Here is a 25,325-nt window from a genome sequence, read left to right as displayed (position 1 = left end):
TTGTAAGCCCAGAAATGGCGGTTGAGTGAGGTCCGAAATACAGTAGTAGCTTGGATGCCAAACTCTTTGCGAGTTGAACATTTTGGCGAACGCCGCAAACCCGGAAGTGAGTGTTCTGGTTTGTGAAGGTTCTTTGGAATTCAAGTGTCTGACGGGGCTTCCGCAGCTTCTGATTGGCTGCAGGAACTTCCTGCAGCCAATCAGAAGCCGCACTTTGGTTTCCGAACATTTTGAAAGTCAAACAGCCTTCCGGAACAGATTCCGTTTGACTTCCAAGGTATGACTGTAAGGAGGATTGGCAATTTAAAATGACAGAATATGCAGAGTTGGCAGGTCTGACAAGTAAAATAAGACAACAAGAAGATCAGGTATTAAAAGAGGAATGGAGAAATTTTGTGTAGTATCTGGAAAACAACTGTAAACATGTGAAAATGTTAGTAGGATTAAGGTAAATTCAACAGTATAACACATAACAAAGGAATAATAAAGGAATAAGAGAGTTAAATGGCTATGCAAGAATATGTGGGAAAATTAAAGGAACCAGGGAAGGGGAAGAAGGGAAGTCGTGAATGATCAGTTTATTTTAAAGAAAGATATGAGTGGGGAAATGTTCCTTTTAATGTCCATGTGGTTTTGAAAAAAATGCAACACTGAAAAATATAAATAACATTTTAAAAAAGAAAAGAAAAAAAAGTACGTAGGTCCCAGTGTATGCATTCAGACTTGCTGGTTTGTTTCACCTACAGTGCATCCCTCCTTTCACTTGCAAGCTTTATTATGGTTGTTCTCCCATCAAGCGGGAAAGACCAGTCAGAAACATTCCCGACTTTAGTAATTCAGCAGGAGACTTTTGGATGCTTTCTAGAGTGTACTTTCAGTTCGTACTAGGCAATGCTGAGATCTTGGCCTGCTTGTCTTGTGAACTGACGATGCACCTTAGAATATTCCCTAGAATATGGTACAGTACAGGGAGCTTCTGTGTTGGACACACAGGGGCTTCTTGGTAGATTGGTGTGGGGGAAAGTTGGAAATTACTGATGAAGAGGGAAAGAAGGAGGATGAAGAGGAAAAAGAGGTTTCTTTTCTTATCGTGCGGTTGAATTCCATTGTTTAATGACTTGCCTTTCTGTTCCCTTGCACTTCTGCATTTTTGCCTACAGTACAAAAATGCGCTGAATGTGGAGTTGTTAATGACATGTTATTTTGAAGACAGTTTGCAAAGACAACACACCCTGAGAGTAATAGGATTGGGTGCTCTTGCTCTGCCTTGCATTGGATCATGATGTTCTCATATGGTCTGAAGTGCATTGAATTCAATCTGCATAGGTGTCAGCTGCACTCTATGGGACTCACATGAATTGGTTTCTACATGTGTAAACCCCTCCGCAGATATGATGCTGGAATATGTGGATATCAAGACTGGGATGGATGAGTATAATCCTAATCAAGCGTAGCCCCAAATAAATCAATATTAGATCACTGGGCACTTTTGTGTGCTCTCTCTGTGTCTCTCATTAACAAATTCAAGCACTGACAGTGCCTTTGCTTTTGTTTTTCAGATTGTTTCTCGAAAAAATCCAGAAGATGTCCAAGAGGTAAACCTTTTTCTTTTAAAGCATCTTTGGTTCTAGCATAGGTATGGCACAAACTGTTATGTCTTTTTATATTGCAAAATAGAACAAGTAAGTTCTGTTCCTGTTTTAGTGACTAGATTGGCAATTGATGGCTAATCTTGTTTCTGCTGCCTCAGTTGGTCATTTGCTCGCAGGCTAAGTCTAGGGATCCTCCTGTGTAGGTGTGCACACACCTCCACATGCGCGCGCGCACACACACACACATGCACGTTCTTCATCTTCTATCTGATATTTGAAAGAGAGTCCTAATGGATTGTTAAGGAAATGGGTAGCAATGCACTTTTCTCTTTCAAGCTACCATTGTGTAATTAGCACAGTTCTAATTAAATTAGTGAGGTCCTCAGTCCTACCTTGGGTGTGTTACCTACCCAACATAACTGAACTCCTGGTGGCCATGAGGTTTTGCCCAAAATGATAACTACTGCGCGCGCGCACACACACACACACACACGATAAAACAATGCAACCCCCCCAAAGCATAAGCACAGCACCACTTTCTGAAAACGTGTTAAGAGTCAGGGAAACTACTCAATAGCCTATCTACAACAAATACCAGAATGATGGATGGAGAATTGGAGAGAGATGTGATCCATAACCATCTGAACACCAGACGGTGAAAGTGATTATGTAAGATTAACAGGATGCAAAACAGAGTTGACAAAAGGAAAAATAAGGATAGGAAGGTAGGAAACCGTCTTCTCTGACGGGCAGTGGCTCCCTAGAGCCTCAGGTAGAGAGGTCTGTCATATAATTTCCTACTTTTTGTCTGAACATTTCCGGGATGAAATCTGAGATTTTATTCATTCACATCATGTGCTCTACCACTGAGCTATGGCTTCTTTCCCTAGGGAATCGGAACAATATAAATACTTGCAGCTGAGAAAGTCTTCACATAAACCTTCGGGCAAAAGCTTTGAGGAGTGGAGGAGGGCTGTTTATGACAACACAAGCAGGCCAAAGGCCTATTCAGGTCACATCCATTCCATGCAGTTAGGGCACATGACTTCCCCAGAAAGAATCCTAGGCACTGTATTTTCTTAAGAGTGCTGGGTTTGTCCCTTTGTGAGGGATAAACTACACTTCCCATGATTCTTTGGGAGAAACCATGTATGGTGTGGCTGTGAAAGCAGTTCAGCATCTTGTCATGGTGACCACATGTGCATCTGCACATCTGAAGCCTGCAACAGGACCTGAGTCCTGCCTGCAGCAACTGGTGTACAGAAGCATGCTGCCTTTGACAGTGAAGGCAGAACATAGCAATCATGGCTAGTAGCCATTGATAGCTTTATCCTCCAGGCATAGGCCAGGAGTCCTGAGGCTGTGACCAGAGCAATATAATTCCACTTGTGCAGTTTTGGGGTGGGAAATGCTCAGCCCCTGTACTGCTGAAGTGCTCACCCGGCTGCATGAAACAGAAGAACCAATGTTTCTCAATCTTTCTTGCCACATTCCTCATGCAAGGCTTCCCGACATGTTTTGCATGAGAAAGACACGTTCTCTTTAGATCGAAAGCTGTTTCTGCACACGAAGTAGACTTCTGGGCATGATGCAAGAAATCAGCATGTAGGAAGGTGCAGGCAGAATCAGACAAGAGGGACTGAAAAGGGCAGATGGGTCTGTAGGCAGAGGGGTAAGTGAGAAAGGATGAGTAAGGTCAAGGAGAGTTGGGAGTCCTTAACACAAGGTTCTGGCAGTATGCTGGCAGTAGAGACTTAGTGAGAATAAAGTGAGTATGATTTCAGTGAGATGGGATTCTAGCAGAGGCATTTTGAAATGATGAAAGAGGGTGGAAGGGAAAGTTGGGAAGATGGTCAGGGTAGGTGTATCACGAAGCCTTCTCCCTTGTGGCTTCTACAGTATATTTAATATTTCAAAATAAGATCTTTGCTGTAATGAAAGATGCGTTATGCACTCCCACTTCACCCACAATCTAGAAATAAAACATTTTTTATAGCACCTATTTATAGCAAATTTAGTAAAATATCTATCATCTTCTTGGAACTTTGAAGTGTCAGGCATAGCTCTAATGGCTTTAGCCCAAACGTAGCAGAGTTTTCCTGCACAGCGAAGAAGCTAGTTGAGGTGGAAATGACTAGTCAGCTAGACTCAGAATAACTATTTACAGGATTTATTAAAAGGAAAAATAAAACCAGCAGAGTTTCTGCATACAAAACAAAGCAAAATAAATCCTATCTTTCTTTCTCTCTCTCTCTCTTAACCATACACAGCACTCCTACTCCTAACACACCCACCTAACACAAACTGTGCTAGCATTCCTAGATAACAGAGTTGAGTGCTGGTCGTTAACCAATCAGAGTAAGTAGCTTCTAGGTCAAGCAGACCTTGGCTTTCTTCCAAGAGTAAATTGACACTGCCTTGAGTTAATTGTGTGAAGCCAGAATCTGTAAGTTTTCGTGAGAATCAATTAACAGAAACTGAACACCCCCTCACAGATTCTGCTGGACAATTAACATCAAATAACACCTATGCAGGAGATTATTTTTCCAGCAAACCTAAACCCTTGCACATTTGCTTGTTCTTTATCTTTGCCAATGGTTTAGTTAATACATCTGCTACATTTTCTTCACTTGGTACATAAGTACATGTGATTATATTGTCTTGTACACAGCAACGTACATTTTGGTATTTTACAGAGATATGTTTGGAACGTGATTTGAAACCCTCTGTTTTACTTAAGGTTATACAAGCCTGATTATCAATGTAAACTTGTACTGGTTCTCCACAATTTACATTTAAATCTGCTAACAAATGCTTGAAATAAATCACCTTGTTGCACAATTCACTCAATGCGGCGTACTCGGATTCCGTTGATGACACACTTACAACGTCTTGCTTACGTGACCGCCAGCTGATTAAAGCTCCACCGACCATTATGACTAGTCCTGTGACAGATTTTCTATCTGGCAAATTTCCCCAGTCACTATCACAGAAGCAACTCAACATTTCATCCTCTGAAGAATTTAATTGTAACATATAGCCAATTGTCTGTTTGAGGTATCTCAGAACTTGTTTTACCCCTTTCCAGGCATTTAGTGTGGGTTTTGAGACCAATCTACTTAATATGCCTACTGCATAGCTAATATCAGGTCTGGACCACTGTGCTAGATACAATAAACTTCCAATTACAGAATGATATACATCAGGATGTTCAAATTCAGGACTCTCATCTATATGAAGTGTTTTTATGAAACCTGGATCCATAGGCACCACTGCCCCTTTGCAATCCTGCATCCTGTATGTAGTCAGTAGTTGTTTAACTTTGTTCTGCTGACTAATTAGGCAGCTGCCATCTTGGGCCCAGCACACTTCCAACCCTAGATATGTCCTAACCGGGCCTAAGTCCTTCACTTTGAACCTACTGGACAATTGCTTGGCAAACCTTTTAGTTTGTTTATCTGTTTTGCAAGCATACAATACATCATCTACATAAATCAGACAAAACTCTTGATCACTGCCTGTACCACGTACATAAACACAATTGTCAGCTGTACTCTGCTTGAAACCAAATGACACTAAGGCCTCATGGAAACATTTGTTCCAGGATCTTGCCGCCTGTTTGAGACCATATAGAGCTTTGTTTAATTTCAACACTCTATTGGAACCTGTCTCATAACCAGGCGGTTCGGCTAGATACAGGTCTTCTGATATTGATGCATGTAAATATGCAGTCTGGATATCAAAATGGTTTAACAGGAGTTTTCTCTTTGCCCCAAGCGTTAGAATCAGCCTTACACTGTCCCCCTTAGCAGTAGGGGAAAAAGTCTCGTCATAATCTTTTCCAGGCCTCTGAGAGTATCCTTGAGCCACTAAACGAGCTTTGTATTTGTACTCTCCTGTCACCAGTGGTTTACGTTTGTACACCCACCTGCAGCCTACAATCTTTGCCCCCTCAGGCGCTGCTACTGGTGTAAAGACCTTGTGCTCATTCAGAGAGGACATCTCTTCCTCCATTGCCTGTTTCCAGAGCTCTGCCTCCTCTTTTGGTAACTTTAACACCTCCTGAAAGCTCTTGGGCTCTGCAATTACACTAAACACATTTGCAGTATCTGGAGAAAAACGCACTGGAGGCACTCCTTTGTTTTGTCTTTTAGACCTTCTGGGAGAAAATTTTTCTTCTGACCCACTTTCCTCCTCAGAACTACGACCTCTCTTTTGTTGCGTAGCAACTGGTCTCTGGCTAATTCCACTTTCTTGAGAGCTCTTATCTGAACTTTCCTCCCCCTCAGACTCTGATTCTCTATGTTTACCTTCAGAGTCATGAAGCTCCTGGGAAGGTTCAAACCAAACCTCAGTGTTGGCATGTAGTCTCTCCCAACCACTATGTTCACAAAAACTGGCATTCCTGGAGATCACAATGCCATTTGTCCCTTCAGCAAAGCGGAAACCTTTTCCCAGCTCCTGGTAGCCCACAAACACTAACTGTTTGGTCTTAGGATCTCCCTTCTTTCTCATTTGTTTTGGAATTAATACCCAGGCTTTTGATCCAAACACATGCAAATGGTCAATTTTGGGTTTTTTCTGAAACAATTTAAAGTACGGAGTTGTACCTATTGTTTGATGAAAGAGCCTATTTTGGAGATAACACGCGGTGAGCATGCTCTCCCCCCAATAAGACATGGGCAAATCAGCATCATCAAGCATGGCAAACATCATATTTTGTAAAGATCTGTGTTTTCGCTCTGCAACGCTATTCTCCTCTGGGGAAAAAGCGTTCGTTTTTCTATGCCCAATGCCACGCTTTTGTAACCAATCTCTAAAAGCATTTGACATAAATTCGCCACCTCTGTCCGTCTGAATCCTTCTGAGTTTAATGGACAGAAATCTTTCCACAGATGCCACCCAGCCTTTAAACTTAGTGAACACGTCACCCTTATTCTTCATGGGGAAAACCCAAGAGTAACGTGTGGCGTCATCCACAATTGTTAATGAAAAACGCGATCCACCCCTGCTTACAGGAAATGGACCAATTACGTCCATGTGAACCAGCTGTAGCGGTGACTCACTAACTCTGTCACTTCTGGGGTAAGAGACTCTGTGGGCTTTAACCTTTTTACAGACATTACAATCAAGGTACTTGTTACAACTCTTTAAATTACCCCCATCAGCCAATTCAGACATTTTTAGTACACTTTTCCAGCAAGCATGCCCCATTTTCCTATGCAATAAGTGCACACAGTTGTCATGTATAGCTTTGTTATTCACTGCAGGCTGAGATTTACTGACTACTGCTGCAACTTGAGATCCTGCTTTAAGCCAAAACAAGCCTCCCTCTGACTTAGCAGTGCCTAAAATCTCACCAGCCTTCTTAATAATACAACTGTCTCCTTCAAAATACACTTTAAACCCAGCTTTTAGCAAACAATCTACAGACATCAGATTGCTCCTTAATGAAGGCACACAAAGTACATTTTGCAGGCATTCACGAAAACAAGGAACAAAAACTGCACCCCCCGAAATCACTTCGGAAGTACTTCCGTCTGCTAGGGCTACCTGGCTGCGCTGTGCTGAGTTCTTGGAAACAAACAATTCATCTGAATTTACGATGTGCCGAGACGCTCCCGAATCGACCACCCAGACAGCTTGTTTCTCATCAGCAATCTTGACCTCGGCGGTCACCAGCTGAGCCGACTGTTTTCGTTTGAAGAATTTCTTTTTACGCTGCTGCTGCTGCTGATCTCGTCTCTGCTCCTGAGACTTGACCAACTCCGGACATTGTCGTTTTAGATGCGCTGAAGACCCACATCGGAAACAACGCCTAACAGCAAACGCTGACTCCTCACCGGTACGCTGCTTTTGCTTCACCTCTGGCACGGCATGAGAACTCCCTCCAAACAGCCCGCCTGTAGAAGCCTCTGCAGCAAAGAACCTTTCTTGCCTCTTCTGCCATTCTTCAATCAAACGCCCAGTAACGTAACTGACTGATAAATCACGCTCCTGTATGCCTTCTAGAGACAAAACTAAATTATCCCAGCTTTCCGGGAGAGAACTCAAAATAATAGCCACCTTCTCCTGCTGGTCTAACGCACAGTCTTTTTCCTGTAGCGCAGTAAACTTTAACTGTAAACTGTGTAGGTGTTCCTGCATTGTAACCCCAGGCTGCAACGTTGCCTTGTACAATGCCTTGCGAATGAACAGCTTGGAAACTGCTGTCTCACGCACATGGAGTTCTTTAAGTGCTTGCCACACACCTCTAGCTGTCTTGATTCCCCTCACATACGGCAACTGGGAATCTTCCAGCCCCAAAACAATTGTGGCCCTTGCTCTTTGGTCTTTATCGAGGTCTTCATCATCAGGCTTCGCAGGAAACTTACTCACCACTTGCCAGAGACGATCCCTCTGCAGCACTGCCTGCATGCGTTCCGACCACAGCAAGTAATTGGAGTCATTCAGACGCTCAAAAGCCATCTGAACTGGTTGTGAGGCCATCTTGAGAGCGATGTCCCTGGAACCCGGAACCGGCTACTCACGACCACCGAGAGAGAAAACAGGAACCACAGCACCCAGCACTAGCACACTGCAGCTGTTGTCCTTGTGTCCACTGCGTCACCAGCTCACAGCAGTCAGGAACCAGCCAGTGTCCATCTGCTGCACCAACAGGAACAACAACTTCCGGAACTACTGGAACCAACACCGTTGATGCTGACACCACCACAACTCAGGCTGGCAGCACAATACCCATAACCTCTTGGAACTTTGAAGTGTCAGGCATAGTTCTAATGGCTTTAGCCCAAACGTAGCAGAGTTTTCCTGCACAGCGAAGAAGCTAGTTGAGGTGGAAATGACTAGTCAGCTAGACTCAGAATAACTATTTACAGGATTTATTAAAAGGAAAAATAAAACCAGCAGAGTTTCTGCATACAAAACAAAGCAAAATAAATCCTATCTTTCTTTCTCTCTCTCTCTCTCTCTTAACCATACACAGCACTCCTACTCCTAACACACCCACCTAACACAAACTGTGCTAGCATTCCTAGATAACAGAGTTGAGTGCTGGTCGTTAACCAATCAGAGTAAGTAGCTTCTAGGTCAAGCAGACCTTGGCTTTCTTCCAAGAGTAAATTGACACTGCCTTGAGTTAATTGTGTGAAGCCAGAATCTGTAAGTTTTCGTGAGAATCAATTAACAGAAACTGAACACATCTATCTATCTATCAATCAATCAATCAATCAATCATCTATCTATCATCTTTATCTATCTATCATCTATCTATCTATCTATCTATCTATCTATCTATCTATCTATCTATCTCTATCTATCTATCTATCTATCTATCTATCTATCTATCTATCTATCATCTATCTATCTATCATCTATCTATCATCTATCTATCTATCTATCTATCTATCTATCTATCTATCATCTATCATCTATCTATCTATCAATATCTATCTATCTATCTATCATCTATCTATCTATCATCTATCATCTCTATCTATCATCTATCTATCTATCTCTCTCTCTATCTATCTGTCTATCTATAAATCATCTATCTATCATCTATCTATCTATCTATCTATCTATCATGTATCTATATCTATCTATCTATCTATCTATCTATCTATCTATCTATCTATCATCTAGCATCTATCTATCATCATCAACAACAACTATCATCTATCAACAAGGGAAATTTGAACTTGAAACAACCTGATTGATTTTGACAGTCCTTGGATATGGATCATTGAGTAAGAACAAATATAAAAATGGATTAATTACAGAAACATTATCCCAGTACTGTCAAATTGTTTGCTTCCTACTTTCTGTGTGCAAGGGTAAAACCAAGTTGCCAAATCTTTTCCTTGTTTGCCCAGTGGGGGGTGGAGAACCTGCAGCCTTCACAGATGTTGCTGGACTCCAAATTCTATAATGCCTGACCCAGTTGTCATGCTGGCTTGACCTGATGGGAGTTGGAGCCCAACAAAATCTGAAGGGCCACAAGTTCCCCATCCCTGCATCGATCACAATCTATCTCAGACCTTTTCTATTTCACCTTTACGTCTGTGACAAAGGTAGACCAGCAAATGAACTGTCTTCCAGATTTGTCTTCTTCTAGTTTGTAACTTGTTGTTCACCTTTTCCAAGGAGGATCCTGAACTGGAAATAACCTGTGAAAACAGGTTGCCATTATCATCTTCCTAAAAAGAAGAGCCTGCTGGATCAAGCCAATGGCCCATCTAGTCCATTATCCTGTTCTCACAGTGGCTAACCAGATGCCGGTGGAAAACCCAGAATCAGGACCTTGAGCGCAAGAGCATTCTCTGCCTCCTGCATTTTCCAGCAACTAATTTCAGATGCGTTATTGCCCCCGACTATGGAGGCAGAGCATAGCCGCCATTTTGTCATACTAGCCATAAGTGTTACATTCATGAGGCACACCGTGGCCTGGTTCACACATCCCATTAAACCATAGTTAAAATACACAAGCCATGGTCTGGCTTGCCACATCATCTGAACCTGGGCTCTTGGTTTGCTTCTCTCTAGACAAACCATAAGCGGAAGATAAAGTTTGTTTTTGGCTTGCCACTTGTGGTTTATTTGGAGGAAAGAAACCACAAGCTTGGGTTTGGATGACACAACTAGTCTGACTTTGGGTTGCTTTTCAGAAGCAGGTCAGGTCCTGCTTGTGGGCTTCCCATAGGCATCTGCACTGTGAGTGCAGGATGTTGCATAATATGGGGCTTTGGCCTGATGCACCAGGGCTTTTGGCTTTTCTTATGTTCTTATGATATGCCATTGTAAGTTTATCAGCCATTGTAAGTTTACTTTCTGTTGCTGTGCTACCATCCCTAAACCTTGACATTTCTCCAGGGCTTTATTAACAAAGCATAGTAATGCATTTCCTTTCTGGGCCTTAATGGTTTCTGAAAGTGCAAACACTAAGGTGCCATACATGGTAAATCACCAGGGAGTTTTAATTTATATAGATGCGGAAGGCAGATAATAATGCTGGTATACCAAAAGCATTTGTTTGCAGCAGCAAATGCTGCTGATGTGAAAGTTTGCAGCAGTTGACTGTAAGACATTCACTATTTCAGACTGATGCCTAAACCTTTCTCTGCATGAAATAAAATTACTTTTCAAACGGGTTTGGCTTAATGTCTTGTATGAGCCAGTTCATTGCACAGGCTCTGTTTTAAACAGAGGTGGGATTCCCCCTCCCCATTAATCTGTTGGAAATGGAAACAAGACTTTCTCTTTCAGGGGTGGTGAACCTTTTTCAGCTCAAGGGCCGCTTTCTCTTCTAGGTAACACTCTGAGGGCCACGGGTCTGTGCTAAATGGGGATAGGAGCAAATACTAATTTACTCACACATCCCCCTCTAATCCCCCATGTAGGATGAAGCACTTAATAGAGTTCAAATACACATTGTAGCCTGGCAAAAGCACTCAAGGAGGACGCAAAGTATGACCAGGGCGGGATGTGGCCTTGGGAGAGTCCTGAGAGCTAGATAGAGGCCTAGAAGCCTAGAGGCCTTCATTTGGCTTAGGGCCTCTTCTATCTTCTTAAAGCAGCAACAACAGCACACATAATTTATAATTTTGGAGCCGTTAGTGTCTTTTGCTTCCAAACAGTTGTTCACGTGTAAACTTTGGCCCAGGTACAGGGTGAAATGTGCTGTTTGTTGTCAGAAAAAAACCTGCAATTTGTCCATATGGAATGCCTGACTTCCAAACTTGGAGATGAGGGAAATTATCTGGCAAATAGATAGTGCAATTGTGTTTAAATTGTTTTGTTGGATTGCTTTGCTTAAAGCTAGTATTATGTGCAGTATATTTTAAAATATGTTATTACATAATAAATAACAATAACAGCAACAATAATAAATGAACCATGATCATCCAGATTTTACTCTTAGGGTTAGAAGTGTCAAGACCTGGAAAGAACAGTATCTCCCTTTCTGTTTTTTCCAATTCTTTGGAGAGAAAAAAGCAAGTTAAAAACCACATTGCCAATTGCCACTGGAAAGAGGCAACACAATGTGCAAGGCATTGAAGCCCTCAGCTATGTTTAGTTGGTGTGTCCTGGTGTTTGCTGGGTCCTGCTCAGTCTGCTCCTGATTATTGTTCTAGAAAAAGGAACAGTCCACTTCAGATCTTCTGAAGTAGCACTGAGTTTTTTCACCAGAAAGGCTATTCTTAATTTGAATAGTGTTTCAATTTGAGTAGCCCAGCAGCTTCTATGTCTAGTTGCTTTCAGAAAATTGTTACCACGGGCAATTTAAATGGATGGCTATTTAGAACTTTGTGGCAGGGCCGTCTTGAGAGGAAGGACAAGATGGCGGCCATCTCCATTTCTCCTACAGAAAGTGACTGGACTGGAAGTAACAGTAAACACTGACACTTCCACCACACCTAAGGATGGCAAGTTAGCTTAAGAGGTGCAGGGCTGGCTGCGTGGCACACATACCTCTGCCCCCAGCAGAAGGGGGCTTTTCTGATGCTCCTCATACACTTCAGTACCTGCCAAATTGGCAAATGTTTCTTGTTTTCATCTTGACCAAAGAGCTGCTCTGGTTTCTTAATTTTTTCATTCCAGCAAAAATGTTATAACTAGGTGGAATAGGCACAGACCACATATTCTTAGCATATCATTATTTTTAGTGGTGGATTTTCTGTTTCTGTTCTTGTGGGTGGACATTATTCTTCTCCCTTTCCTTTAACTTTCAGTTGCTGTTAAAGAAATACAATAAGACAGAACCCTTTTGCCATGCTTAGCATTCCTTGTAGCACCCTCCTCTTCTGCTGGATCATCCGCTCGAAGATGTTAGTTTGCTACATAACTGCTGCAAAAGAGGCTGAGGTTTTGAACCAAGGGGTAGCAAAGGGCCATAGTAGCTGGTTGTTGTTCCGTAATGCTTCAGTAGTCAAGCTCTCCCAGCCACCATTTTTGTTAGGGGTTAATGGCCTGCAGTATGGACAGGGCCCAAACCCGAAGTGGATGGGACCAAGTCATACAGGTGTGCAGACATAGGCACACACATGTACACATACATAGATTTTGAAACAAAGTTGGCTGACGACTGAAGCGTTTTGGGATGCTGCGTGCCCCTCTCTGAGATTATAATTTAAAGGTAGTGACTTCACTGCCCTTGGGGCCAGCCCAGTGCATTCTGCCACCTGAGGCAAAGGACAAGATACACCCCTCCAAACAAAATTCTGTGCGCAGAATCCAGCTGGACTGGCAGCTGAATCTTACTTCAGCAGTAGTGCAGGACAGTGGCCTCCACCAAATGTGGGTGTGGTAGGCTATTTCAGGGGGCAAAGGCATATCTTTGTCCCTTGATACCTTTCCACCACTGCCCAACCACCTGGTGCCTGAAGCAGTTGCCTCACTCTGTCTAACGCAGGGACGTCCAACTCCCAATAGACTGCGATCCACTCACAGTATAAAAAAACTGGCAGTCATTTACCCATTGTTGTTGGATGGACCTCAGTTGTTGAGCTTTTTTTTTGGAAAGGCAAAGTTCTTGTGCTTTTTGGGGGAGGCCAAAGTTGTTGAGCTTTTTTTTTGGGGGGGAGTACCGTAGATCACTGAGCGGCCAGAGATCTACCAGGAACACCCCGCGATCTACCAGCGATTTACCTGTTGGGCATGCCTGGCGCTGGCTGTGCTGCCAAGAGTGCCAAACTGTTTGCCTCCAACTATGGGTGACTGCAGGGGTTGGGGTTGGCAATGCGGGCTGTTGCCCCTTCAGCAGTTAACTGTAACCTCCAGATTCCAAGCTTTTGGTTTTATTTTGTTTTTCAAAAAGAGTGTTTTCCAGCATTTGTAGAGATAAAAGGCAAATGTTCTCCCCACTTTTGTGTGTGAGAAATTATAGACTGTGCCTTTTAGTGTTTTACTTTGTCCTGGCCTGGAAAAATACCCCACGGTTGCCCAGGGCTCCAATCTTTGTTCTGCCTTTATATTTGTAAGTAAAACAGATATTACAGAATGCTGCAAGTCCCCATTGATCTTTCCTTCGATAGGAAGTCACATCCCCAGGTTAGCGCTATGCCTGGAACTTCTTCCTGCCCAGTAAAGTGAGGAGCATGTGGTAGTACAAAGTAAAATTTATATAGCAGAGACCAGGCAACCAGAAATCATTTTATGTGTCCTGGGGGTGTCCTTTCCTGGCATTCTGCAGCCCATGTTTATACATCTTGCATAATGTTTGAGCTGCAAAGGAGGAATTGAGGGAAGGGCTGTAGTTCAGTGGTAGAGCCTTCCTTGCATGCCAAATGTTCCAAGTTCAAATCTCTGACATTTTCATGTAGGACTGGGAAAGAAATGTTGGGCCCCTCCAGACTTCTGGTTTTTGTGTGTCTTTGTTTTGCGGGTTTATTCTGCAGCATGTCATTGATTTAATAATAGAGTGTTGGGGTGGATTTGTACCGGATAGTCTATGCATCATTCTGCTTTATTTGTTGCTTTGCAATGCTCCCGCAATGTTACTTCTACTATTGCTGTTTGGAGGGGCACCTTTGAGTTATTATAGTGCAGCAAAAGCGAGACACACGCCTGTGGGGATGTTCATGATATAAAAAGTCACAGGATTTTAGCAGGAAGCTGCAGGAGATGCACATACTGGGAATGAGGCAACATGTCTGCCTTGAAACCTTTGCAGGTGCAAATGGTATTGAATGTAAGGTCGTGTATAACTGCCCTGATACCACAAATCACAGAATTGATCATCTGGTCCAACCCCCTGCAATGCAGGAATCTTTTACCCAACGTGGTGCTTGAACCCAAGACCCTGTGATTAAAAATTTCATCCGCTGCTGACTGTGCTATAATCATGAATGCACAATACAAAGCAAATTGAAATGGGAGGGGGGAACTGTCCCGAAAACCTGCAGAGCTGCTGCCACTCAGTATAGTAGACAATACTAAGGTAGATAGACCAGTGGTCTGACTCAGCATAAAGTAGCTTTCTTCTATTAACCCAAATCCACAAATGCCCTTTCGGTTGATTGGGGTGGAAATTGCTTAAGTTCAAGCACAGCAGCTGCTTGCGTAGTTTAAGTAGTTTATGGACTCCCTTGGAGATTAATTGTTGCTTAATATATTGGCTGAACAATACTTCGCAGGGATGCGGGTGGGTGTACAGCAAGGGCAAGATTTTATTAATAGCTGCAGTTAAAGAGTTTAGTGACTTTTAAAAAGATCTCATAGGGCACGTATAGTACGCTACTGTGTTGGTTTCTGCCATTCTTGGTAAATGCTCAATTAGCAGGAATGATTGCCTCATGGGTGTTTGTTTTCTGTTTTCACTTCAGATAGTCGTTTGGAAGAGATACAGTGACTTTAAGAAATTGCACAAAGAACTCTGGCAGATTCATAAACACTTATTCAGGCATACAGAATTGTTTCCTCCTTTTGCTAAAGCAATAGTATTTGGTAAGCATATATACTTTTTTTAAATTTGCTAAAATCATTTGGGAATGATTGGTGAATAAATCTGTGGATTTTCAGAGTTCTGTATTGTGCTAGCATTGTTTTGATTCTGCCAAAAGCAACATAGTAACTGAAGTATATTGTGTGTGATCAGTTTAATAATAATAATAATAATAATAATAATAATAATAATACCCCACCCATCTGGCTGGGTTTCTCCAGCCACTCTTTTAAACGCTAGTAACTGGTATTGCATAAGGAAACAAAAACCCACAAACCTCTCTTCATGGGTCTATAACATGTTTTAGTAGTGACTGTGGAAACTTAGACATAAATGATAGTGCAGATCTGCAAACTTTGCAGAGAGACACTTCTGTGGATTTGGTGTAGACCCAACACTACTTAATATTTTCTTTCATATGCAATCTTTTATTTCATATTTTCATATCCCGGAGTTCCTTAAGCCTTTCTTATTACTTCCTTCATTTGTGCAGATTCCCCCTCCCTTTTATTTTTGAAATGCACCAAGGGTTAGCCGTTAACCATATTTTCTTCATGTGTTTTTTAATAACCACAGGGTTAGCTCCAAATCACAGTTGGCTGTTGTGCTGATCTGTGAGTTGAGATAACTGTGGTTAGTCATGTGTTAGCTCTGAAAAATTATTAGGAAAGGGAAATCTCATGGGCTTGAGGCTGCAAGGTATTCCTGGTATTATAACCCCAATTGCACGGAAAGGGCTTCTATACTTCCAAGCGTGATTATCTTCTTAAAAATAAGAAAGTTTAATATTTTGTCCATGTTAGGGCAGAGGGGGCTCACCTGGTGGGTCACAGCCGCAGTGTTAGCTTCCTGGCAGGGTTGCTGTGGCTTACCAGGGAGGCGGAGAAGATTGGGAGGGTGGCACGGTGCAAATGCACTTGTGCAGTGCCGGATTAACTTCACCACTGCCCGCACACACTGCACTGACCTCTCTGCTACCTCCTCTTCCCAGTAAGTGACAGCAATGCCGCAGCTAGAAAACTATCATTGTTGCTCTGCCCGACTGGGTGAGCTGCTGTTGAATTAGCGGTGGCAAACATGGTGCCTTTCAGATGTTGTTGGACTGCAACACACATCTTCCTTGCCTATTGGCCACCCTGGCTGGGACTGATGGGAGTTGGAGCCCAACATAATCTGAAGGTCACTTTGTTGGCCACCTTTGTACTAAATTAAACAAGAGAGGAATTGCTATGACAAAACAACCATAATAAGAGAGACAGCTAGCTTGGTCTCACAACTTTTGCTAGCACCAAGAATGAGCCTTGTATCATGCTGCAGAAAGGCTTTCTTTCCTTTGAGCTTTGCAGTTTCTCTGGGTTTCTCCGTTGCAGAATAACATATTGGCCCAGACTGAATGGGGTTTTTTTTTTGCAAGGCTCATGCCGTGCCTAGAATTGCCACAGAGCGTTAAATTTTTAAAAAGCTCAAGGACATGATGCTGATGTGCCCAAAAGACTTGGCAAGGAGAGGGGGGGGGGGGCCCAACCTATTTCTATAATTTAAATGTCATCCTGGTTAGTATACAGACCTGCTGAGCAAGTGCAGTGGTGCCTCGCAAGACGAAATTAATTCGTTCCGCAAGTCTTTTCGTCTTGCGAGTTTTTCGTCTTGCGAAGCACGGTTTCCCATAGGAATGCATTGAAAATCAATCAATGCGTTCCTATGGAAACCGCCTTCAGACCAGGTCTGGGGACAGTCTGTCCCCCGACCTCTTCTGAAGGCCGACGGGGGGGGGGGCGAAAGTCTTTGCTTCCCCCCCCGCCTTCCCGGGACAGCGGAGACTTCTCCGCTGTCCTGCGGCGATTTTAAAATGCTGGCGGGCGGCAGCGAAGCCTTCGCTGCCGCCCGCCAGCATTTTAAAAACCCCGGGACAGCGGAGGACTTCTCCGCTGTCCGGGGCGATCTTAAAATGCTGGCGGGCGGCAGCGCTGCCGCCCGCCAGCATTTTAAAATCCCCCGGGAAGGCAGGCAGGGGGGACAAAGACTTTTGCATCCCGCCCGCCTTCAGAAGAGGTCCAGAGGGCTCTCCAAGCTGCGGATAGCAGCCTGCTGCCCCGCGCGAGGGGCAGACATTCGCAGCTTGGGGAGCCCTGCAAGACTTCCCCTGCAGGGCTCCCCAAGCGGCGAATGTCTGCCCCGCGCGAGGGGCGCTCTGCTTAAGAGCGCCCCTCGCGCGGGGCAGCAGGCTGCTATCCGCAGCCTAGGCGGGAACTCTTCTGAAGGCTGGGGGGAGAAGGGCTTTTCTTCCCACCGCCAGCCTTCAGAACAGCCTTCTGAATGTTGGCGGTGGGGAGGAAAACCTTCCTCCCACCGCAAGTCTTCAAGACAGGTCTGGGAACAGAGGAGAAGCGCTGCGCACCTTCCCCTCTGTTCCCGGACCTGTCCTGAAGGCTTGTGGTGGGAGGAGGGCTTTCCTCCCCACCGCCAACATTCAGAATGCTGTTCTGAATGTTGGCGGTGGGGAGGAAAAACCCTCCTCCCACCGCAAGCCCCGGGAACAGAGGAGAAGCCCTTCGCGCCTTGTCCTCTGTTCCCGGACCTCCCACCGCAAGCCTTAGGACAGGTCCGGGAACAGAGGAGAAGGCGCGCTGCGCTTCCCCGTTGTCCCCGGAGATTTCCCTATGGGCTTTCGTCTTGCGAAGCAAGCCCATAGGGAAATTCGTCTTGCGAAGCCGCTAAAAAATCGGAAAACCCTTTCGTCTTGCGGGTTTTTCGTTTAGTGAGGCATTCGTCTTGCGGGGCACCACTGTGGTCCAAAAGCAAGTGACAAAATTATTTCATCTCTGAAGTGGCAGGCAGTTGTGACGTTTGAAAGACATGCACCAGGGCTTCCCTGATTTCTTGTTGCAATTGCACCTCTTCCTGCTGAATGCAAAGGCCATGTTCGTGGTGGGGACCATAGTCCAGTAGAAGAGAACCTGGTGCAATCTTTGCAATCTTCTGTCAGGTAGCAGTGAGATGAATCACCTCTGTGCCACACTCAGCGGAGGATTAAAGGTAGCAAGTCGAGGACCCACCTAGAAATGTGCTGTATGTGCAAATAACGATGCCGCCCATCAAACTATATTCGTTATTAGGGACTACGCTTTGCTCTCTTTGCCCACCAACCCCACATGCCCCCTACCAAACCCCCTTGCCAAAGCCACACACACACACATTGTTTCTGCTAGAGTACCCAAAACTTCCTCAGTTCACCTGGGCCACCCGCTCACTTGCTTGCCTCACCAACCTGCCTCTCCTAAGTACCCACTATCTCTGAGGGTGCCGGAGAAAGAAGCCTGCTAGTCTGGAGGTGGGGTGGGTGGGTGATGAAGGAGAGAACAAAGCTTCTTTCTCCCCTTCTTTTCTTCACTGCCAATGCTGTGGGAAATGTGAGAAAGAAGCCTGCCCACTGGCCTGGGCTGCCAGTCTGCCTTTTGGCCTACTCGCCTGCCTCCATCTCCAGTTCCTTCCCTTCTTGCCCACCCCCCATAGCATGCCTGAGAGCCCAGTTTGTCCTCATGGTGCAGTTCACTGCCCCACCTGTCTGTGGCCAAGTGAACTGCAGTGAGATAACATTCGTAGATTTTCATTATATGTCTAGAAAAACATGTTTGATGATATTAGAGGATGCACTTTCCCATGTATATTTGGCTAAGTTCTCTGCCACGTGTTGGAAGTTATGTAGCACATAGTTCAGATGGTGCAGATATATATACACCTGTATACTTTTTGTCCTGGCTTTCGATGAAAATACTGATTTTTCAGATGGCCAGCTACAATATGCACTAAAAGTTCTAGAGCATCTCCTGCCTTTTATTCACCTAGGTAAAGGGACCCCTGACCATTAGGTCCAGTTGTAGCCAACTGTGGGGTTGCGGCGCTCATCTCGCTTTATTGGCCGAGGGAGCCGGCGTACAGCATCCGGGTCATGTGGTCAGCATGACTAAGCCGCTTTTGGCGAACCAGAGCAGTGCACGGAAATGCCATTTACCTTCCCGCCAGAGCGGTACCTATTTATCTACTTGCACTTTGATGTGCTTTCGAACTGCTAGGTTGGCAGGAGCAGGGACCGAGCAAGGGGAGCTCACCCCGTCGCGGGGATTCGAACCGCTGACCTTCTGATCAGCAAGTCCTAGGCTCTAAAGTTCATTAAAATCAGGAGGCCCTGACCCCCCCCCATTGTTGTGTGGATGGGAGATCCCAAACCTTTTCCCCAATGACTCTCTCCCTTGGGAATCCCCTCCCCAGAGAGGGACATCTGGCTGACTTCCTTTTATCATTGATCTTTCAGAGGGTAGATAAAATCTTCCTGCTTAGGAAAGCATTCTGATTGCCACATTAGCTGGTGAGATTGTGACTTTTTTTTACTGCTTTTTGCAAACTGTATAAACAATTGGTTGTGTTAAACTGCTTCATTGTTGTTTATCATTGTTGTTGATTATGCCAGCCATTGTGAGAGGCATGTGCTGCTCATGGAGGGTAGCAGTATTAAAACATCTAAGTTGGCAAGTATTTTTCCATCCTACTGGGTACAGTTGGCTGGTAAGGGCAGGTTTGTAAGTTGCTTTGGGTTGCCTTGCAAGGCAAAGCAGCTAACAAATTTAATAAAGAATAAGAATAAGATATGGGGATGCCATTGAAAGTGATTGTTGTTCTCTAAATCCCAGTTGTTGTTTTAAGCCTTAAATTTTGAATTAATTGGATAATAATTTAGCCAGTCTGGCACGTATTCTTTCATCTCTTCTAATTTTTTCATTTTTGACTTTCCTTCTGAAAAATCTAATCGCTCATGGTAGGTACCCCATTTATCCCCCATGTTAATTTTACATTTGCCTTCCAAATCTCTGGGGAGGGCTCCCACTCCCCAGAGAAACTTTCGAACTTGGGAATTGGATGAATGTCCTCTTCTATTTTAATAAAAAAGGTGGGCTTGTTTTTCCAACTGCTGATCCTCAGATAGCCAAAATGGCACCATCTATACCCCAGAGGAAGATGCTGGCAGGCTTGGAGGAGTTTCAAGGTTGGCAGAAGCACAGATCAGCTCAATGAGGACTGATCATGCTCAGGGAGCATGGGGTATTCATAGAATCATAGAATCATAGAGTTGGAAGAGACCACAAGGGCCATTGAGTCCAACCTCCTGCCAAGCAGGAAACACGATCAGAGTACTCCTGACATATGGTCGTCAAGCCTCTGCTTAAAGACCTCCAAAGAAGGAGACTCCACCACACTCCTTGGCAGCAAATTCCACTGTCGAACAGCTCTCACTGTCAGGAAGTTCCTCCTAATGTTTAGGTGGAATCTTTTTTCTTGTAGTTTGGAACCATTGCTCCGTGTCCGCTTCTCTGGAGCAGCAGAAAACAACCTTTCTCCCTCCTCTATGTGACATCCTTTTATATATTTGAACATGGCTATCATATCACCCCTTAACCTCCTCTTCTCCAGGCTAAACATGCCCAGCTCCCTTAGCCGTTCCTCATAAGGCATCGTTTCCAGGCCTTTGACCATTTTGGTTGCCCTCCTGTGGACACGTTCCAGTTTGTCAGTGTCCTTCTTGAACTGTGGTGCCCAGAACTGGACACAGTACTCCAGGTGAGGTCTGACCAGAGCAGAATACAGTGGCACTATTACTTCCCTTGAAGCACAGAAGCACAGATCAGCTCAATGAGGACTGATCAATTGGGTGTCTGTGGGTGGTGGTGGAAGCAGGGAGGGTGGAATGGGGTGTCTTGGAAGAGGTCATGGCTGGCTGGCTGGTGCTCTGAACAGGAGCACTTGATGTTGCAACATTTTGTTGCAGGTCCCAATTCTCTAATGGAATTTCCAGCATGCTTGTAATAATACAGCAGTTCTGAGGAGTTCCCTAAAGGAAGCAATGATGAATAAAACAGTCCCCCCCCCTCTTCAAACCATCATCTCCTTACCTCTCTGGATGCTTTTATTGAGTTGCATGAGCAAGATTAGAATCCTGGGTAAAATGTGCTCTGAAAGTGGCATTGTTTAATTTATCTGCTCAAGCAGAGGTTGTAAAATATTCAACGTCGTGATTGGGTTTTGTGGGTTTTGGATGTGTGTGTGTGTGTGTGTGTGTTTAACAACAGCTTGCATTGGGAACAAGAATTGGCAAGAGCAAGAGCCCAATAGAAGGGCGGACAAATATTTGGAAGGATGAGAGTAAGACTGGATTGTTTTGCGCATTTGGAATAGTAAAATTAAGGCGATGCGCTTGACAGTTATTGCTCGTTAGTTTTCTTATTTATTTTTTGAAAAAGCAAAAACTAATTCCCCTGCTTTCAAGATATTTTCTAACACAAAATCCGGACAAAAACCTATTGTTACCTGCTCCTTTGTTCTGTAGACCTTCCTAGTCAGGGATGATGGGGGTTGGAATCCATTTAGAGGATACCATGTTGGCTAGCCCTGTCTTGGTGTATATATGGAACAGAATATCCACAGAACAGTTAACCTAAGTACCCCATGTTGAAAGAAAAGGCTGTAGCGTGGAAGGCAGTGCTGGTTACCACTGGACCAGAGCCCACCAAACCTCTGCAGGCCACGTACATGAACCTAAACATGAGTTCCAGTCCTTACGTCGCAAGACAAGTTGTTAAGCCTTCAAAAACTACTAGGGGTCAAGCTGATCTTCCCTTTATGGGAATAATCTCAAAAAGGCAGCCCACTTCCAGCAAGGCTTAGTTCTCTGGGTGATGAGGGAAGCCAGAGTGTGCCCATTCTCCTCTCCTCACCTCCGTAGCCACAAAGCGACTTGAATAAATGTTTTCTAAATACTTCTGCAGTCCAGAAGAGCTGCTACATTCCTTTCTCTCTGCACCCTGTTCCCCTTTTCAAAATGGGTGGGGAGCTTAGAATTCCCCCGTTCCCACAAAGTTTCAAAGATGGAAAGCCAATGTATTGTTCTTTCGGTGCTGCTACAATAGAGACCTGTGCACCACGGGGTTATAAGAACCCTTTGATGATGAGGAAAGAGTTCATGCTGCTTTCCTGAATTTTGCTTGGAGTTTTCCACCTTCTCCACCGGTTAGACAATGCTGGCACAGAGCTTGGAAACCAAAAGTTAATGACAATAGACCCAGCTGCTCAGCTTTCTTTGATCTTTGGTCCTGCTCCCAGATCTGGCTTCAGCAAAGTAACTTACAACCCTGTACGCACCTACTCAAAAGTGAGTGCCCCTGAGTTACTCCTAAGTGTGCGTGTCAGAGGGTAGCCTTAATCAGTATTTTAAATTCCTGTTCCCCTTCCTTGTGAGGCTCTCTCCAGGTGGCTTTTGAATGATTACAAATGTTACACGAAAGATCCTTTCCATCTACAACTTGGTCTCTGCAGCTCACGCCAACCCCAGCCAGGATGGCCAATGCTGAGGGATAATGGGAGTTGTGGTGTCACAACATCTGCAGGATACCACATTGGCTGCTCCTGCTTTATTCATTCATTGAAGAGACAGCTAATACACAATGACAAGCAGTGATCCTAGTCAATGTGGCACAGAGCAATAATGCATCTCTCTCACTCAGAGGCAAAAGTCCTCTTGAAAACCCCAGACTCTGCAACTTTTCTAAATGGCCGAAGTGAACTGGCCGTAGTAACTGGTGTAGTCTTTTCTATCTGACCCCTATTAGAAAGTCAGATATAAAAACCAGGCACCAAATGGCTCCTAAAACCAGGGTTTCAGTCGCCAAAACTACCGTATTTTTTGCTCTATAAGACTCACTTTTTCTCTCCTAAAAAGTAAGGGAAATGTGTGTGCGTCTTATGGAGCGAATGCAGGCTGCGCAGCTATCCCAGAAGCCAGAACAGCAAGAGGGATTGCTGCTTTCGCTGAGCAGTGATCCATCTTGTTGTTCTGGCTTCTGAGATTCAGAATATTTTTTTTCTTGTTTTCCTCCTCCAAAAACTAGATGCGTCTTATGGTCTGGTGCGTCTTATAGAGCGAAAAATACGGTAAATGTCTAGTTGCCATTTTTGGGCAAGCTGGCTGTAAAGTCTTATTTTTCAAATGATGGACTGGCTGTGATTGATTCTCAGTTAAACATCTGGCTAGTTCAGATGACAAACTTGAGCTAGGCGCAGTGTTTCTCAACCTGTGGGTTCCCAGATGTTCTTGGACTACAACTCCCATCATTCCTAGCCAGCATGACCAGTGGTGAGGGATGGTGGGAGTTGTAGTCCAACAAAACATCTGGGGACCCACAGGTTGAGAACTTAATGAAGAAAAGCCACTTAACCCAGGGACAATCCACAAATATCTTGGCCTATTCCTACCCCTCTCTTTTAATGGTGACACGGACCATTCCTAACGCAAGAACATTCTTCACAACTGTGAGCGGGGCAGTGGGGTGGGCTAAGTGAAGACAAGTGACAACCATGACATTGTTCAGTGCTCCTGCTGAGGCTGCACAGAAGAAGCACTTTGGTTCCTGCAATTCATTCTGATTGTGCAGATAAAATATAATGGATAGAATTCTACAGGGTGTGGTTATTAGTGTGTGAAAACAGTCCAGATCCAAGGATTCTTGAGGCAGGCACCTCCAGATGGTGGAGATGTCGGATGCCACCCTGGCGCCCAGGCATCTTCACTTGGTCACAAGTGGCTGATAACCAGGTGCAAAATGCGCCAACGCCTGGCTCATTTCGAACACTGATTATGACACTACAGTGAAAAGTCCTTGGAGGGTTGTTTCAGTGTACAGTGGATGCTCTGGTTGCGAACGTGATCCTCATGGGAGGCACATTCGCAACCCGCAGCGCCGCATCTGTGCAAGCGCGGGTTGCGATTCGGCGCTTCTGCGCATGCGTGACCGCTGAAACACGCCGAAACCTGGAAGTACCAGAACAGGTTACTTCCGAGTTTCGGCGTATCTGTAACCCGGAAAAAGCACAACCTGAAGCTTACCTTCCACGCATCTGTCTCATTCTTTTTTAAAGGTTATATTTTTAATATTTTTCCCCAAAGAGATACATAACATGGAAAATAGCATAACCAAGGAACATTACAGCTACAATATAAATAAAAGTGTCTTTCCATCAGGGTTGGGGAAGTCTGTTTCTGTTAGTTATGTGGAAGTGTGAGAAGCAATACAAAGCCCTCAAACTGCTTCCATGATGGCTGGAACTTGGCCACTCCTGTAAGATTTTGTCAGGCGCTACCCAGAGCCTTTCAAGTCTATTTCTGCAAAGATAAGGGACATTGGCTCCCTACGTTGGGTCCCAGTATGTTTCCGAGCACAATTCAAAGTGTTGGTGCTGACCTTTAAAGCCCTAAATGGCCTTGGTCCAGTATAGCTGAAGGAGCATTTCCACCCCCATTGTTCAGCTCGGACACTGAGGTCCAGCTCTAAGGGCCTTCTGGTGGTTCCCTCACTGCGAGAAGCAAAGTTACAGGGAACCAGGCAGAGGGTCTTCTCAGTAGTGGCGCCTGCCTTGTGGAACGTCCTCCCATCAGATGTCAGGGAAATAAACAACTGTCTGAGTTTTAGAAGACATCTAAAGGCAGCCTAGTTTAGGGAAGTTTTTAATGTCTGATGTTTTATTGTATATTCAATATTTAGTTGGAAGCTTCCGAGTGGCTGGGGAAACCCAGCCAGATGGGCGGGAAATAAATAAATAAATAAATAAATAAATAAATAAATAAATAAATACTATCATCAACATCATCATAATCATCTTAGCTACACAGGTGAATTTATAACGTTATAAATGCATCATAAAAATGTGACACCAGATCCTGCTGTAGAGCAGAAATCCAAAGTCTGTGAAAATATCAATTGGGAGCTGTATTTTTTTTATAGCTTTTCTCCCCATAGTGTTTTTTATATCTGTGTAGATCCAGCCACGGTCTAAAAGCTCACCCTCTCACCCCCACAATGAAGGCTGGCAGGGTTCAGAAAGCTGAATTCATCACCCAATGCGAAAGATAAAGTATTTATGGAGCATTTCAGAATATAAATATTACTACCGTTTTGTGTTGTTCTTTTGGCCATCATGGTCATATTAACCACAGAAAAAATGAAATGAAATGTGCACTGTTAATATTTTCTTTAGATTAAAACAGACCAAAATACTACTGTACTAAATATTCAACATACAAAAGATGACAGAAGAATAAAACAAAAACACGCATTGGAGTACAAATGGTCAAGAGAGCTGATACATTTAAAGGCATCCAGATAAATGTTTAAATCAAATCATCCAATTAAATTATCGTGCTTTGCCATATTAGCCTCCATTAGTTTTTCCCTCCGCTTTTGGGCTGC

The 25,325-nt window shown here is 44.2% G+C and overlaps 1 protein-coding gene across 3 annotated transcripts in view; it reads left to right on the top strand.

The window, feature by feature from the left end:
- Nucleotides 1-25,325, top strand: part of RPS6KC1 (ribosomal protein S6 kinase C1) — a 102,264-nt gene that overhangs the window by 8,479 nt on the left and 68,460 nt on the right. Inside the window, exons 2-3 of one of the 3 annotated variants that reach the window (XM_083733137.1) lie at nucleotides 1,560-1,595; nucleotides 14,915-15,035. In XM_083733137.1, the coding sequence (XP_083589263.1) occupies nucleotides 1,560-1,595; nucleotides 14,915-15,035 (157 nt within the window). Of the gene's footprint in view, nucleotides 1-1,559; nucleotides 1,637-14,914; nucleotides 15,036-25,325 lie in introns of all 3 variants that reach the window. The other 2 variants (XM_083733139.1, XM_083733138.1) reach the window with 2 other exon arrangements.

This window comes from Podarcis gaigeae (genome assembly GCF_964106915.1).
Source record: "Podarcis gaigeae genome assembly, chromosome: 3".
Classification (NCBI taxonomy): domain Eukaryota; kingdom Metazoa; phylum Chordata; class Lepidosauria; order Squamata; family Lacertidae; genus Podarcis; species Podarcis gaigeae.
The sequence above is the reverse complement of the archived record's forward strand: the minus strand, read 5'-3'. Positions and strand labels throughout refer to the sequence as shown.